Source organism: Rhipicephalus sanguineus, chromosome 3 (genome assembly GCF_013339695.2).
Source record: "Rhipicephalus sanguineus isolate Rsan-2018 chromosome 3, BIME_Rsan_1.4, whole genome shotgun sequence".
Taxonomy (NCBI): Eukaryota; Metazoa; Arthropoda; class Arachnida; order Ixodida; family Ixodidae; genus Rhipicephalus; species Rhipicephalus sanguineus.
In genome coordinates, this window is record NC_051178.1 from 108,776,859 (window position 1) to 108,792,674 (window position 15,816).

At 45.1% G+C, this 15,816-nt stretch overlaps 1 protein-coding gene across 2 annotated transcripts in view; it reads right to left on the reverse strand.

Moving 5' to 3' along the window:
• Window positions 1-11,827, reverse strand: part of LOC119386918 (serine/threonine-protein kinase PAK 3) — a 50,242-nt gene extending 38,415 nt beyond the window's left edge. The window contains exons 1-4 of one of the 2 annotated variants that reach the window (XM_037654206.2): window positions 11,677-11,827; window positions 7,394-7,508; window positions 5,718-5,836; window positions 3,162-3,428 (exon numbers count right to left, since the gene is read on the reverse strand). In XM_037654206.2, coding sequence (XP_037510134.1) covers window positions 3,162-3,428; window positions 5,718-5,836; window positions 7,394-7,452 — 445 coding nt within the window. In that variant the 5' untranslated portion in view covers window positions 7,453-7,508; window positions 11,677-11,827. The remainder of the gene's footprint in view (window positions 1-3,161; window positions 3,429-5,717; window positions 5,837-7,393; window positions 7,509-11,676) is intronic. The other variant, XM_037654207.2, reaches the window with a different exon arrangement.
• Window positions 11,828-15,816: the final 3,989 nt, after the last annotated feature.

Genomic DNA, 15,816 nt, shown 5'->3' on the forward strand with positions numbered 1-15,816 from the left:
CTACTCTGACTGACAGGAACATACAGATGCAAGAAGATGATGAATTTAGCACAGAGAGCACAAATGCTGCGTGCACACAAGAGCCATTTCACTTTCTGCACTGGATGTGTGTAACATCAGGCCTACTAATGCAAGCCCTTTTTTATTGCCAAAGAACGTCTTTGATACAGTCAAGGAATGTCTTTGATACAGGCATGTCTGGGCACAGAAGGTCCTGAGGCGTTTCCACAACCTCATTAATCAATATGCTCGTGCCTCGGAAGGCACAACTGTCTACAATGAATTTCCATGAACTACCTTCTCCATGAATTCTACAGTAAAATGACAGGCCTTATCCACTGTGTGCCATATTTGTAAAGCTATGAACTGCCTAGAGCCTACATATCATGTTTGTTCCAAAGAACGGTCGCTGGATAGAGTGAGCTCGGACTGCACCTTTCGTACTTTCGCTAGGTATGCAAAAAACAGGGTGTACTATGTACGTGCATACTTGCACCTTTAGCACAATGCCCCGCATTTACACCTGACAAGCACCTTTGAAACTCAAGTACCCAACCCACTTCAAATACCCTTCTGTGTACACTAATAGGCAAGAATACAAGCAGGCGTATCACAAAAAAGTTTGAAACTCATTTTATAGATCACATAGTCTTCGAAATAATTAACTTGCAGGAAATTTTGAGCTGTGATGGCAAAGTGCAAAGCATGGCAATGCTCCTGGAGATTATATAAATAGAAATTAAACAAAAGCTAAGAAAATGTTAGTCCTCTTGTGCGCCTATGATGGAATGTGTGGTGTTACGTGCTTAGCTTGATTACATCACAGCATTGGTTCTTTATGGACATGGTAGTTCACATCATCTTCCTCGGCCTATTCTATGTCCATTGCAGGACCAAGGCCTCTCCCAATGGTCTCCATTTTACCCTGTCTGGCACACGTTTATTGCATTTTATGCCTGCAAACTTCTTCATTTCATCAACCCACCCAACTCTCTGCCACCCTTGGTTGCATTTCAATTCAATATAAGTACGAGCATGAAATGAAATTGATGACAGAGGTCAAAACATGTTGACAAGGCAACCGCAAGACAAACTAGCATTTGTCTTATCTATGTGCATCTACATCTGTCTTTGTTTTCACTTCCCATTTACTTGATTGTTGTGATAGCCAAGTTACTAGTTGGCTACGAAACAGTAATCAATAAATAGAATAAGTAATTAATAACCAACAAGGCAGCAGATAAGCTCCAGCAGCAAGTTTGAAAGTGCACAGACACATTCCACTGTTTCTGGGGCACAATAGAATATTAAGGGACAAATTCCCTACTGGGGTGTTGTATTTAATGGGCTTGTACTATTTTTGTTGGCACCAACGATATGAGAACGTAATCATAATGAGACATACCCCAAAGAAAACCATATATGCTGACGATGCCACAGTGGGCACATTTTATCACAGATTGTGTTTTAGTTAGGGGTGTGCGAATATTCGAAATTTCGAATATTTTTCGAATAGTGATTGCTATTCGATTCGATTCGCACTGAAATTTTACTATTCGAACAATTCGAACTTCCCAAAGACAAATGCAGTCAACGTCTGGTTGAAAGTGACCCCTTCAAATTTTCAATATGCTTCACCTCATTACACTCTCGTATTGCGGCAAAGCTGCCTTTCAAGCTCCGTTACGGTCGAACTTAGCTAAGAGACAAAGTCCGGTTGAAAGTGGTCCCTAGATTTTCAATATGCTTCACCTCATCACACCCCCGTATTGCTGTAAAGCTGCCTTTCAAGCTCCGTTACGGTCGAACTTAGGCAAGAGAAAGTCCGGTTGAAAGTGGTCCCTAGATTTTCAATATGCTTCACCTCATCACACCCCCGTATTGCTGTAAAGCTGCCTTTCAAGCTCCGTTACGGTCGAACTTGGGCAAGAACAGTCAACGTCTGATTGGAAGTGGTCCCTAAATTTTCATTATGCTTCACCTCCCGACACCCCCGTATTGCGGCAAAGCTGCCTTTCAAGGTCCGTTACGGTCGAACTTAGGGTTAAGACAGTCAACGTCCGTTTGGAAGTGGTCCCTAGATTTTCAATATGCTTCACCTCATCACACCCCCGTATTGCGGCAAAGCTGCCTTTCAAGCTCCGCTACGGTCGCAAATGTATTAACTCGAGAAAACGCTGGTTCCAATATGGAGATGAAAGATGTGGCAGAGCTGGGGGCTCAATTAAGGCTGTTTTGGACCTGAAATTTGGGCAGGGAATATGAAAAATCGGACGCCGAAGCTTTTTAGCATCCAAAATTTCAGATGTTCTTGTATATCGACGTCTACGAGGCAGATTTGGAACTCCGGACTTGAAGGGAGCACACCCTTGTCCGCCACATCAGTTGGCCTTCCACAGAAGTTGAAAGAGGAGGAGAGGCTGAGGAAATGGCATCCCTGCCTATCACGTGTAAAGTGTTGTAGGCAACACTTTGGTTGCACCAAATCATGTACATAAATACGATTCGGCCTCTACATTGCCTCACTCTTGATAAGAAAGACAACTATGAAATATGACCCCACCAGCGCTTCATCAACCTAGCGAAAAGAAACACTTTCATGTTGCGATCTCACAAGAACATACTTAGGGATTCTCTGCAACTTTTTCTGTAATTTCACTTCGAATTATTCGAAAAATGTTTGAGAAATATTCGAAAATTATTCGAAAATATTCGATTCGATTCGCACTCAATCTTTATTATTCGAATTCGCTTCGCACCCAAAATTTTGCTATTCGCACAGCTCTAGTTTTAGTTAACATTAAAGACTTTACAAAGACACTGTATTGTTTTAGCACTTTCATCGGCACATAATCTGCCCGCTCATGCGCTCGGTTTAGGTCACGCTGCCCATCCATAGGGGCTGTCAGTTTCTGCAGTATTTGTTCCTTTTTTGCATAATGTGTCCATGCAAGAGCTCGCCTGCATGCCCACAGCTCTTGCATACGGGCTGTCTGTCGTTGAAGCTCAATTTTATTTGTCACGTAAGTGCCTGCACGTGGGCTCTGCTGCATTACAGTTTTTCTCGCTGCGCAACACAAATGGACCAGATGAAACCAGCAGACACCTTCAACAAAGTGTGCTCCACATTAGGAGCGTGAGAGTGACCTCCCCCAACTCACCGAGTGTCCGGTTCATGGTCATGTACTTGGAGGCTCCCTTGTCCTTGGTGGAGGCATCGTACCAGTTGAGCACGTCCAGCACGGCTTGCGGGTTCTTCTTCTGTTCCAGTTTGGTGATGTTGGAGTTCTGCAGCAGCCGTGCCCACGAGTCCGGCATGCCTGTGAACTCGCCCGTCACGGCGTCAAACCCCACGTGCACTGTGTGCTCAAAGTTGGTGGGTGGAGAGATGATCGGCTTCTCCAGTTCCTTGCGCTCTTTCTTGGTGCCTGAAAAAAAAAGAAAAAATGGCAGACACAATGCTTCAGAAAAGAAACCTATTTCAGCTATTGGTTCCTTGAAATGCTCATAAGTACCACATAGAAAACTCTTTGGAGCAATGGGAGGCACTCCTCGCTAGCTCGGACCCGGAGGTGCAACTAGCGCTCCTGGACCATGTCCGGCTGGCGGCACAAGCCAGTGGAGCCTTGGACATGGGGCCCCACCCATCTAGCTCCTAGACCCCTTCCCTTTTCCCCAATAAAAGTTATTCTTCTTCTTCTTTGGCTTCATTCACCTTGTGTTATGTCCCTTCAAACAGAAAGCTGAGCTAGCTGGCAGAGATTAACCACAGCATAAAAGGTCATTGACCAGTGCATCACCGTCTAACCTTTCATTCCACTGTCGCTACTATACATATGCACCAAAATTTGATTATTGCGCAGTTTCGTGCACACATAAAGACATAAAAATAAATAAACATGTCTAACGTTTGAGCCTTGGCATATTGATTAGTGAAAAAACCATGCGTAAGCCATCCCTCGATTACCTTGCATAAGAGTGAAATGTCATGCTTAAACAGTTACTGCTCGCATCGACCTGCGCAAGTCTCAGCGGGACAAATGGCTCTGCTACTCCTGAACATGCAGATAAGTTTTGCGCCTGACTTTTTTTCAGCCAAGGTACAGTCTTTCATTTGATAGAGGATGTTTGTGTTGTCTGTTTCCCCTTCTCTCATATTCATGTCTGCATGCCTAACTTTTTCTAATATGATCTCCCTTTATCGCTTGTGTTCTCCTTGATAGCTTTGCACTGTTAGAATTCTAGATTGAGAACAGCAGCAGGCACCAGTTCTAGTTGCCTTTCGTTCATGGAATGAACCAAACTTCACCTTCACTTACATGATCCACTTTCCTTCGCGTCACATATGGGCCATCATATTCTGATAAAGCACACTTAATTGGGCCTAAAACAAATTGACTGTCACTCCAGGCACTGATAAGAGAGACACACTGCACCCATTCTGTTTACAAGTAAGTCAAGTGCCAGGCAGCATCCCAGAAGCTAGTGGCCGCTGTCGGGGTCTTCGAGACCCTTTTCCAAAAAAAGGTTCCATTGAGTTTTCATTATGCAATGACACTGGTCAAACAATAGACGTCGCAAGCTGGAGTGAAGGTTTCGACAGGGGACCGCCCTTCTTTAAGACTGACATGTTCTAGGCAGAGAGGGCGCTGCACAAGGTTGATATTCAAGGCATCGGGGAATACAAATACAGTGGAACCCCGCTGTTACGTTCCTCACTGCTGCGTTTTCCCGCCTGTTACGTCGTTTTCCGCTGGTCCCGGCATAGCTCCCGTAGGATACAATGTATTGGGAACCCCGCTGTTACGTCGTAACTGTCGGACCGCTCCCGTGTGATACGTCGCGAAGTGCGCTCGGAGCCGACCGAGTGACTACCAAAGAGAGCGGCCATGGTGCATTTTCACGCAGCTTGGCCTCGTTTGACCGTAATATTAGCCGCATGAGAGGCGCAAGCAACAGAATCTTTCAATTGATGCAAACAAAAGCATGGCCTTCAAGATTCAAATTGCAAAGATGGCGTCTATGACGTAACTGCTCGCGAAAGCAAGGCCTTCGAGATTGGCATTTACTATTGACAAAACCATAGACTTTGAGATTTGTATTGCACAAACATGGCGTGTATGACGTAATTGCTTGCGAAAGCAAGGCCTTCGAGACTGGCATTCACTTCTGCCATCGCGTTGGCGTAGACTCATCATCATCATTATTTGTCGGAGAACGGGAGGAGTTCGAGCTGGTTGGAGCTCGCATGGTCGTGCGTGCGGTTCGCGGTCGGTCTCGCCGCGCCGGTCGTGATTGTGTGTGCTTAGTTCTTTCATGTCTACAGCTGTTGGTGTTAAAAAAATCACATACGTTGATTACATTTCTGTGGATGAGGCCATCCCCAGCTCCGCGTTTCTATCCATCGACTAGATGCGGCTGAGCGCGCCAATTTTCGTGCTGCTCGTAAGAATTGAAATAAAATTCTGTACCACTAAATATTTTGCCGTTTTTCCTGTTTTTCGGCTCTTACGTTTCCTGTCTCTTACGTTTATTTCCTACGGTCCCTTCAAAAACGTATCAGCGGGGTTCTACTGTATTGAGGCTTTAACTAAACAAGCATCAAGACAATTATACGGGCTTGCATGAGTCGCTTTGTCAGTGGATGTCGGTAATTCTTGTCTAGACGTGTATTGCAAGTACAGTCAGCCTGAGGAGAGGCGAGTCAGGTGAAGCACCTTTAGAAGGCTTGAGCTTGCCCTTCTTCTCGAGTTCGGGCTCCTTGGGTAGCGGCCTCATGTCTACAGGCACCGAGGAGGAGTCCCGAACAGGTGTCACACTCGCGCCTCGCACCGTGCTGCAATGGAAAATGCATACACACACATGAACTATTCGCAGCTTGTCGGTGAAAATGAAGGTAAACGTTTCACTGATGTCAAATGCGCAACGCGACAGTTGAGCAAGGGAGTGCTCAAGCGAGAGAATTGCCTTTAGTGTGCTAACCCGCGTTAGAGTTATTGTGTTACAGAGTATGTGACATCAATGTTTGCCACAGAAGGAAGCCGTAATGAGTGAACAACAAAGCATGGGATACAAACACCGAAAACCGTAGACAATGTGCATGGTAAACCTATGGCACTCCAGGGATCAAGGCGCTTTTATGCACGTGGGCGATCTTTAATGCATCCCGTGGAGTTTATTATACTGCCAGAAAATTCAACGCAGTCATGCTTGAGGGATGGGTAGTGACTATGGATTGAACAATGTGTTTACTATGCAATCATACGGGTGTTGTAACCTTTCTGTTGTGATAGACATCAGCCTGTGACATTCGTCAGGTAAGCAGTTAACTTGATAACAGCTGTAAGAGTGTTGAACACAGTTTTCCTGAAAGCTTTACAATTTCACGCAAACTCAATATACATTGCACGTCAACAAAGAACTACACGTAACTTCTGTGACAGTAAAACAGCTACACTGCAGTGGCACTTTGCTGATTTTGCTCAAAGTGATAGTACGTGCATAGCAGAGAATGATCCACATATTCATCTTCAGCTAACGAGCTTCACAAACCTTTCAGCAGGACAGATAACGAGTGCCTTCTAGTCAGGTGCCAGAAGCCAAGTGTCATGCTTCGAATAATTTTCACATCCTTTGTCTAGAGTGTGCATGAAACACAAGTGCATGATATCTTAGTTAAGATTATAAGGAAGAAGTGGAGTTGAACAGGTCTCATTTGTACGTACAAAAAAAGACATAATGAAAAATGAATTTCAAGGCATCGAGAATGATGATGATTGAAAATTGACAGGTGGGGGTGATTTAACACAGCCTAAAATTACTAGACGAAAAATATGGCTCCAGTCTCTATGGAAGATGCAAATATGCTGGTTCAGCCAGCACAGGAATGTTGAGTAAGGCGTGCACTCGCCTGAACGACATCCTTCTGGCTTCAAGCGACACTGTGGCTTTGCAAATAAACAATCTTCAAGGAAACATTACTTCAGAAGAGTAACAACTGTGTGCAGAGGCACATTTGCACAGAGAAAAACGAGGTTGCTTGTCGATTTAGAAAAATATGTAAAGCATAAAAAATAACTAAATAGCACCAATATTAGACAAAATTCTTCATTACAGCAGCAGTTTAAAGACCACAGCATCAGAGCTACATCTTGCAATTTTAGTAGCAAGCTCCGTGGCAATAACAACTCAAGAAAGCAATTAAGTGTGGCCAGAACAGTCACCTAGCAGCACAGCAGTGCATGCAAACGAAGTGCATGTAGCATCCTTGAATGATAGCTGCAAACAAAATGTAATACTACGTCTCTTAGCGCAACTCTCGCGCTCAAGGATGCTAAGCAGTGCGGTTGCTACAAACAACATCCTCCTTAAAAGAGGACGCATGTGGCCTCACCTGGCACTGGTGAGCCGAACAGGGGGCGCCGGTGGTTTGTCATCCATGTTGTCAGCCATTTTCCACCACTGCTACTGACCCTGGGAGTGAGGCAGGGTCAGACCACCAGCCGTTTCTGCGGGAAATGTGAGCCATACATTGGTATTAGTAGACTGCTACCACCTAACGACATGCAACTGTTGAACTTGAGTACATCAGTGCTATCCTCGGCAATACATGACAGGTGTAAGCGGAGGTTTGACGAAGGCCTGCAAATGACGGAATTTCAGGACATGAAGGAGCTACATATTACATTTTCAAGGTGAGGGGACACCTGTCACCACCCCCCGAGAGGAATCGAAGATGAACGCTCAAGGGCAACCATTGTCAAGAACATACTGGCCGCTCTGAACATTCACTATTTTTTTATTCAGCTGCATAGTCTGGTTCCTATGAAGCTCCCAACACAGACCTCTGGACAGCGAGTGCAGGTTTTAAGGTTTCTTTTTGTACATATTTAGTGATGGACACGCGGGTGGCCTTCAAATTTCTGGCGCAAATCTTACCACCAAGAACCAAGCAACTCTCACGTAAAGTGCTACACGTCAGCAAACACTAGGAAGACGTCATAATTTGGGAGTTCACTCCAACGGAGGAAGTGAACTCATCAATGATGACGACATAAAGTCTCACACCATGCATGTCAGCTTTGTACTGAAACATTTGTATTTAAAGGATTTCCGGCCAGTGTGTGCAAAGACAGGCACCTCATTCAAGGTTACCTATAAGGACTGTTCTGCTGAAATCGACCAGAGCGACAAATATGACCATTGTGAAATTAATTAGGCATTGTCCTTTTCTGCGCTCGTCAGTGCCAAAAGTCCTGTACATTTTATTGAAAAGCAAAGATAATGATACCACACTAATACCACATGATGGCACAAATCAATAACAAGTAGATGAACAAAACTTGCTGCAGCTTTATCATATTTTACTGTCTTCAACTGCTTGCATGTACATGGTTCAAAGATGGTTCTTAGGGCAGCCAGGAACAATGTTCTGAAAGTATGACACAGACGTGCGCATTGGCACATGCCATGTTCCCTGTCAAATTGATCACGTGCTATACACCACATATCAACTAGCACTTTCGGTCATCTGTGGCCACCTCTGAATGCCTGCAATCAAATTGAATCAGTTTGGGTGTTTAATAGTGCAACTAGTTTCCAAATGCCCATGCTTCCTTCAACGATTTTGTTTAGGTTTTTTTGTTGCTCTGGTGCAACATGAAAATTCCAATGTTTGACTTGCTCGCACTTAAGCTAATGTGTGAAAAGGCACAGCTACAGTGCAAGAAATAGATGACAGCTTGAATCCAAGGCGAAAATTAACAAGAGTTAATGTCACCTGAAATGGCACAGCACCTGAGTGACCCAAAATTGAGCGTTTAATACTAGAATTGCAATAATCTACATTACAGTAACATTTAAAACGAACTGCATCGAAAACACGTACGAACAGTATTCTTTGAGACTGAATGAAATGCAAGTCAAACATTTCTTCAAATAACAAATGACCTTCATAACCGTTAACATAAACCAACGGATGGTCATATTCTTTAAAACCTTCTGCCACTAAACTGGTCATTATAAACCATGCTACTATATATATTAAAACACAAATGGAGCTTTAAGAGCAAATAAGTAGTTTCCTAAACTCACCACTAACATGCATGCATTATAAAAATAATGTAAGGATTTATTCCATGTGATTTCGTTTATTTTTCATCACCCCTATTCCACGACTCGCCAATTCTAGTAATAACATCATCAGAACGCTGCCTGCACAACTTGCACAAAGCAAAAAAGCATATTGCCGGGACAAACTTGTAGCACCATATCAGCGCCCCTGAAGAGAATTCATTGTGTTATCAGCCACATCCTGCCAAACTGTCAACTAAGGTGTGGCAGCCCACTTGCACGTTGCTGTGCGATCATTCCTTATTTTTACAACGTGCGACTTGCAAGTGCTTGCAACTTCCAGAAAAGTGCAAAGCTTGTTACACATTGACCAAACTCAACTTGGAAGATCAGCAACTATTTACCTGGTGCATTTGCAAACTCGTCAAGAGTGTCTATCGAGAAAGGACTAATGTCAATAAAGACGATACGATGAACAAAACAAAAAAGGAACTCTTTCATCTGGGCCCATGTTTTGATATCTGAATCTCTTTTTTACGCGTGCCTTTCTTTTTCTTCCTTAGTAAGGGGCTAATACATGCAACTCTGAAACACCAAAGGCCAGATTCTGAGGCAATCACTTTTGGGGATATCGCTTTCAGTGTGTGCCGAATGGCCTGATGAGCAAATGCTAGCAAGCAGTTACTTCAATCGTCGGACATACGAGATCGTACGTCAAGCAAAGTTCCACCATCAGCGGAAGTGATTGTCTAAATAATATGGCCCAGGCAGCTACGCTTTGATGCAGGCTACATTATTCGTTAAGATCTTAAAGCACAGTAAAGATTCTGTGCTATTCGTGACGACAATGCCTCTAAGTTAAGTGAAGTAAAAGCTTGTAGGATCTTTCTACTTGTTTGTTTTTTCCAACAATGTGTACACTGATTACACGCAATTTGAGGAACGTATTAACTGTGCCCTCATCAAGTCGGTTGTAAATGCATTCGTCATCTATTGTTCTTCTAACGTGCAGCTGGCAAAGGTTATTTACCTCTCAACTTATAAGACATACAGCATTCATAGCACAATTAAACACACATGTCAGGCTATTCTTTCAGGCACGAAAATACTTATCTGCAACTTTGATTTTTACAATGCAGGCAAGTTCAAGGGTGCACTCACTGCTATGTACACAGGAGCCGTGTAGACCTTATACTGATATTAACCGTTGCTTGCAACAGAAAATGTTTTAGAAACAGGCTCCTACACAGCACGCTTGCTCTAATTGCTGATCTTGAGTAAAAGCGTAGAAGACGATAACAGATTACAAGAAACCACAACTGCTAGTGACATTTGTTAGTAAAAAACCACTTCAAGTACATGAACGATCACAACTTGCATTAGCCGTTGAAACCAGTACCTACAGCTGAATACGTCGGTGATGTACAGCACGAGATGCGTAAGTAAATGTACTGTGGCCCACTTAAGGATGTCCGTAGTGGCATATCGGCTGTTCAACAATAGCCATCGCCAACTCCGTGAGCCGAACCGATTTGAGCAGATCGGCGCCGATCGGCGCACGGCTGTGTGCAAACTTTCTACCGATTAGATTAAGCTGCGAGTGCGCTAGGTTAGGCAGTCGTACGACCCACAAATGCCATTTAACCCTCATCGTAAAGACAAAGAATTTCTTTTCCACAGAAGTTTTGCGAAGTAACTGCGAAAGAAGCCAACTCGGATCAGCAACGCAACTAGATTGACACGTCTGTCGACAAGCGACTCCTGACTCGATCAGTTAATCAAAAGCACAAAGAAACCGAGAACTCCATACGATCCGCCAGATCAGCGTGTCGTTACAGGACTTTTGTGTTTTTGCAAGCTTCGGTGTTTGGGCTTCATCGCACGGACTTCATCACGGACTTCATCATTCGTACGGTACCCGAGGAGGCCACTAGCGGCGAAGGCAGCGCGCTCGTTCGCTTTGCCAAAAATCGACGCCACAGCGTAGTCAAGGGGAAGCACACCTGTCCAAAAGTCGTCTTCGCGCTCGCACAGGCGAGAGTAATTCGAGCCGGACGAATCACTCGATAAGGGTTACACGATACGACAACGCCTGTCCCAGACATCGCTGCCCGCTGGAATAACGGCACCGCGGGGATACGGGATACGACGCGGATACACACACACACAAGCGCGATACGGTTTCTCCTCTGCTGCACGCGCTGGTTCTCTTGCGCTGCTTTTCGAAGAGAGCAGCGCTATTTATTCGAGCACGCTCAGAATCCACTGGCGCCGGAGTTTCGGGGTCGACGTGGGGGATCGCGATCATCGCCCGTCAATCAACCGCCACAGACTAGGGGCCGCACATGGACCCTGTGCCGCGACGCTGCTGCTGGCGTCGCGTTTAAAGCCGAAAGAAACTCCGATCCGACACATTCGATAAGACGTGGGATGCGCAAACCCAGCAAGCGTATCGGACTTCAGAAGCACTGCTCTGTCTGCACGGTTTTACTACGCGGGTGTTGTGAGGCGGCAGCCTTGCGAAGCGGTGGCCGAGCCCACCCGTCTTTCCGCGATCTCCAACTACAAGGGACGCTCTCTGAACAATGTGTCGAGGCGACTCACCTTCATCCTAACTTATCCACGCCTTTTCTTACGATCCGGGCCCATTCGTCGCCGTCTCCCACAACATTTTTACCACCACCGCGACCGACCGCCACACGCACACACACACACGCACGCACAACCCGAAAGGGGGGGGGGGGGGGAATGCGCGAACTGACGGACGCTGGCTAGAGACTGTGACGTCACAAGATAGACCCACCTCCACCCTCTTCTATGAGTCATCTCGGCCGAACAACAACAGCAAATACGCGTCTAGGATCGAATGATCGCTTTTAAATGAAATTGTATCGGTAAGAATGTCGCTGTCTTTATTCTTTCGTTCTCTAACAACCCCTCCTTGGGCCCTGCTGCGCAATAAAGGCTTCACAGCAACGAGGCAGCCTGCATAAAATCGGCAGCATTGTTATATGCATCCTATGTTTAACATGCAGAATGAAACACATTTGCTTGCGAAGAAAAGAAAACTGCGAGTAAGGTTTAGCATGCGATCGGGTCATTGGACTAGTAGTTAGTTACGGTTTTGATTGCAGCAGACGATTGAGGAACATGGCTGCCGCGCGTGTTACCAAGGCACGGCCGCTGGATGAAAAAGCGCACGGTACGGCCTGCCGCGTCAGGCGGCTTTCTATGGGAGAGCGCGTGTTGGCCCTAGTTGCAGTTGCGGCCGCTGCAGCGCGACGGGGCGGGGAAGGAGAAACAGCTGCCGGCGGCTCCGTTGGTGCAACAGCCGCAGCAAATTAGTTGGTGGTGGTCACAACAACGGTCCCACTCAGCTGTTCTAAGCGGTTTTTTTTTCTATCTCATCTGTCGCAGTCATGACATCATATGCATTCAGTTGTGTCCGTTCGCGTAATCTGGTTAAATAGCCACTTAAGTTTCCGTGTACGTGCCGAGCTCCTGGCATTCTTTTTTCCAGGACTAACTTTTTGCTGTGTGTCTGAAAGAATATTCCAAAATGCTCGTAGCAACATTATAAGGCGCTGAATGTGTGAAAAAGTGGTTGTTATATTTATGTGCGTGTAATCAATGCATCGTTTGTTATTTTAACATATCGATTCCCGTGACATTTCTTCAGCACCTTTGAGTTTTCTTAGCTGCAAATGCTTGACAGGTATTCATTTGAAACATCTGACAATACACGTTCATGTTCTTTATACACAGAAAGTGCACATAAAAACATACGTCGCATCTTTTTCATGATGTCTGATACATGATACCGTGCCGAAAACTAATTCAGCTTCGGATGCTCGATGCTGCGGATTCTACAAATATAGCGACGCACTCCTCGTAACTTTGTTGGAAAGGCTGCGAAATTATATATTCATTAGAAGTGGCTTGCAAATTTGTTGACAGTTCTTAGCAGGGCAATGTCATCAAATTTATGTATTTATATAAGGCCGACCACTGGAGTGACTAATATCTCGAAGAATGAAGCTGACAATAATAGGCCACAACTGAAGTTTTCTTTCACTCAAGAAACAAAACCACGAAATGGCGGGGATAAACTCAAGATATATATATATATATATATATATATATATATATATATATATATATATATATATATATATATATATATATATATATATTGATGCGTGCCAATCGCTTACCCGTTTTTTTTTTTTCGAGACGGCCGGGTCAAGTGACAACCACGCAAAACCACGGCTGCTGTAAGACAGTCAAGTACGTACCTTTGTTGGATCGAGCACGGGTGCCTTTGTAGACAATATATAATAGTAAAAATAAACAGTAATAGATGACAGAACCACATGACGGAGATTGCCAGAAGACAATCACGTTGGTGTGCAACGAAGATTCGCCAGTGCCTGTACAGCGGCTAACATCAAAGGACCAAAACGAAAGGTCTGCACAGACTGGAAGTAGACAGGGAAGCCAAAAATTGGGCTCACAAGCTGGAGGCATAACAAAACAATAATAAAAAATAAGAAGAAAACACAGACGAGTATAAGAAAAGCGTTTACCCCCCCCCCCTTTTTTTTGTTGTTTACCGTATAGCTGTCAAAAGCGACCCACCTTAACTTTGTCCCTGTGAGTCGTTCGCAACGTGTGAGTTGGCTGCCATGTATATTTGTTTGAAATGAAATCTTGTCGTCGCCCACCAGCCGCTTTTCTGCACTTTTTTGTCTCCGCATGTTTTGCTGAGGTAAGTTTGAGTCTGTGCCTCGTTCCGCAAATGGCCAGACAACTTAACTCTCTGAATGAAAGGGATACACGTGCTTTTCACGGCAACCAACATCAGTACCACATGGCACTGCGGGGCAACGCACGCCACCGCAATGCGACAGCGTTCGGAAACAACCGGTACAGATGACAAAGGTTGAAAGATGGTAACTAGAAAAAAACGAGAGATAAGAGAAAACGGGAAGGTGGTGTCACGGCCGTTGGATTTCAACAACGTTTGCAACCAGCCGCCGTTTGCAGCTAGCAGGGATGAGCCCTTAATTTATAATAAATAAAATATACTTCTAACATTTTGTCCAGATTTTATGTTCACTATTGAATTCGTTACAAATTACCATGAAAACGGCGTGACGGCAAGAGACAAAAAGACTGAAAAGCGCAGGAATGCAAGCAGTTGTGTTCGTGTGTTTTCAGCTTTTTCATCACTCTTTTCGTCTGACCGTTTTCATATTAATCCGTAACAGCTCACCCAATTGTCAGTATTGAAGAAGTCACTGAAATTTTAAATGGGCTCGAATCTCCTTCTATGAGATGGTCGCACACATGATAAGCATTATTTCATGGCAGTTTCATGCGATACCGTATGGTATGTGTACTATATAGATGTTTGGAGGAAGGAAAAAGTTTATCTTATTTTATGTAAAATTAACAGTGGCCGCTGCAATTTTTGAGATCACTTTTTCAAATGAAATTATTAAATCTGAAGCAACATACTCAGAGCCAAAACAAAGAATTTCGATGCATTAGGAAAGGTGCAGCGCCTCGATTTTGGTTAGTTGTGGTCTTCTAGGATACCAGAAAAACATGCCCATGCGATTTATTCCGCAAAAAGCGATCGGTGTGCGAAGTTACATCTTGGGCAAGGCAAGACCAAAAATTCCCAAGAGCTGCAAGTATGTACAAGAAATATCGGTAATTAACTGATGTGTACACGCTAGATGGATTTTAGAAGAAGATTTCGGGCGTCACATGAAGACGCACGCGCTCAAGCTTAACTACCGCAAGCGCGCCGCGCATGTGATTCTGCGGGCGTCCGCGAAACCCGTCCCCCTCCGGTGGCGCTGCGGCGGCGGTCCGGGAAACTAGACCCGTCACGCCAGTTTCGGAGCACGCGGCAGGCCGTACCCGTGCGCTTTTTCATCCAGCGGCCGTGACCAAGGTTACCAAGGTGACCGCGAAAGTACCGTTATCACAACGTCTCGCACGTTTGTGCCACCGTTGTGATCGCGGCGAGATTGTGACAAGTTCGAACAGCTTTCGCGAATTTAAGAGCGCACCGCACTTGCCAATTCTTTCGAATGCGAGACGAGTACGTGCTCTCGAACGTGGCTCGCTTGCGACACGACCGCGGATTACGTGCCGGTGCGGAAAATCCTAACCAAACTCATCGGGAAAGACCCGCTGCCCGACTCGAGACTGCGTTTAAAAATTCTACGGCTAATGTAGCGCTAACGTCGTTCTTGTGTAGGTCTTGGTGTAGTCCTAAATCCCGCGCTAAATTCTGCGCTAATGTTCTGGTGTAGGGTCCGGTGTAGTTCTAAACGCCGCGCGAAAGCGTGCGCTAACATCGTTCTGGTGTTGGACCTGGCGTAGTTCTAAATCCTGTGCTTAATGCATCTCCACTATCGTGAAACCTAAGGAAGTGCGCAGCATGGGCAATCCAGCGATTCCCTTGGCAATCGCACGCTTGCCGAGATGGTGGCGCCCTCTCTTGCGCGGCGCGCGTGTCGGCCGGATGTTTCAGAAGCATTTTTCGCGATTTTAGGCAAATTATTGCGATTAATTCTTTGTTGTTTCTGTCGTTTGTTATTTTAGACCTGTCTAGTTTATTTAGCACTGGTTTTGAGCATTGTCAGCCTTGTTTTAGGCCTGTATTGACCACTGCGTGACCATACAACATGAGACAGTGATGGACGACAAGCCGGGCCCCTGAAGCAA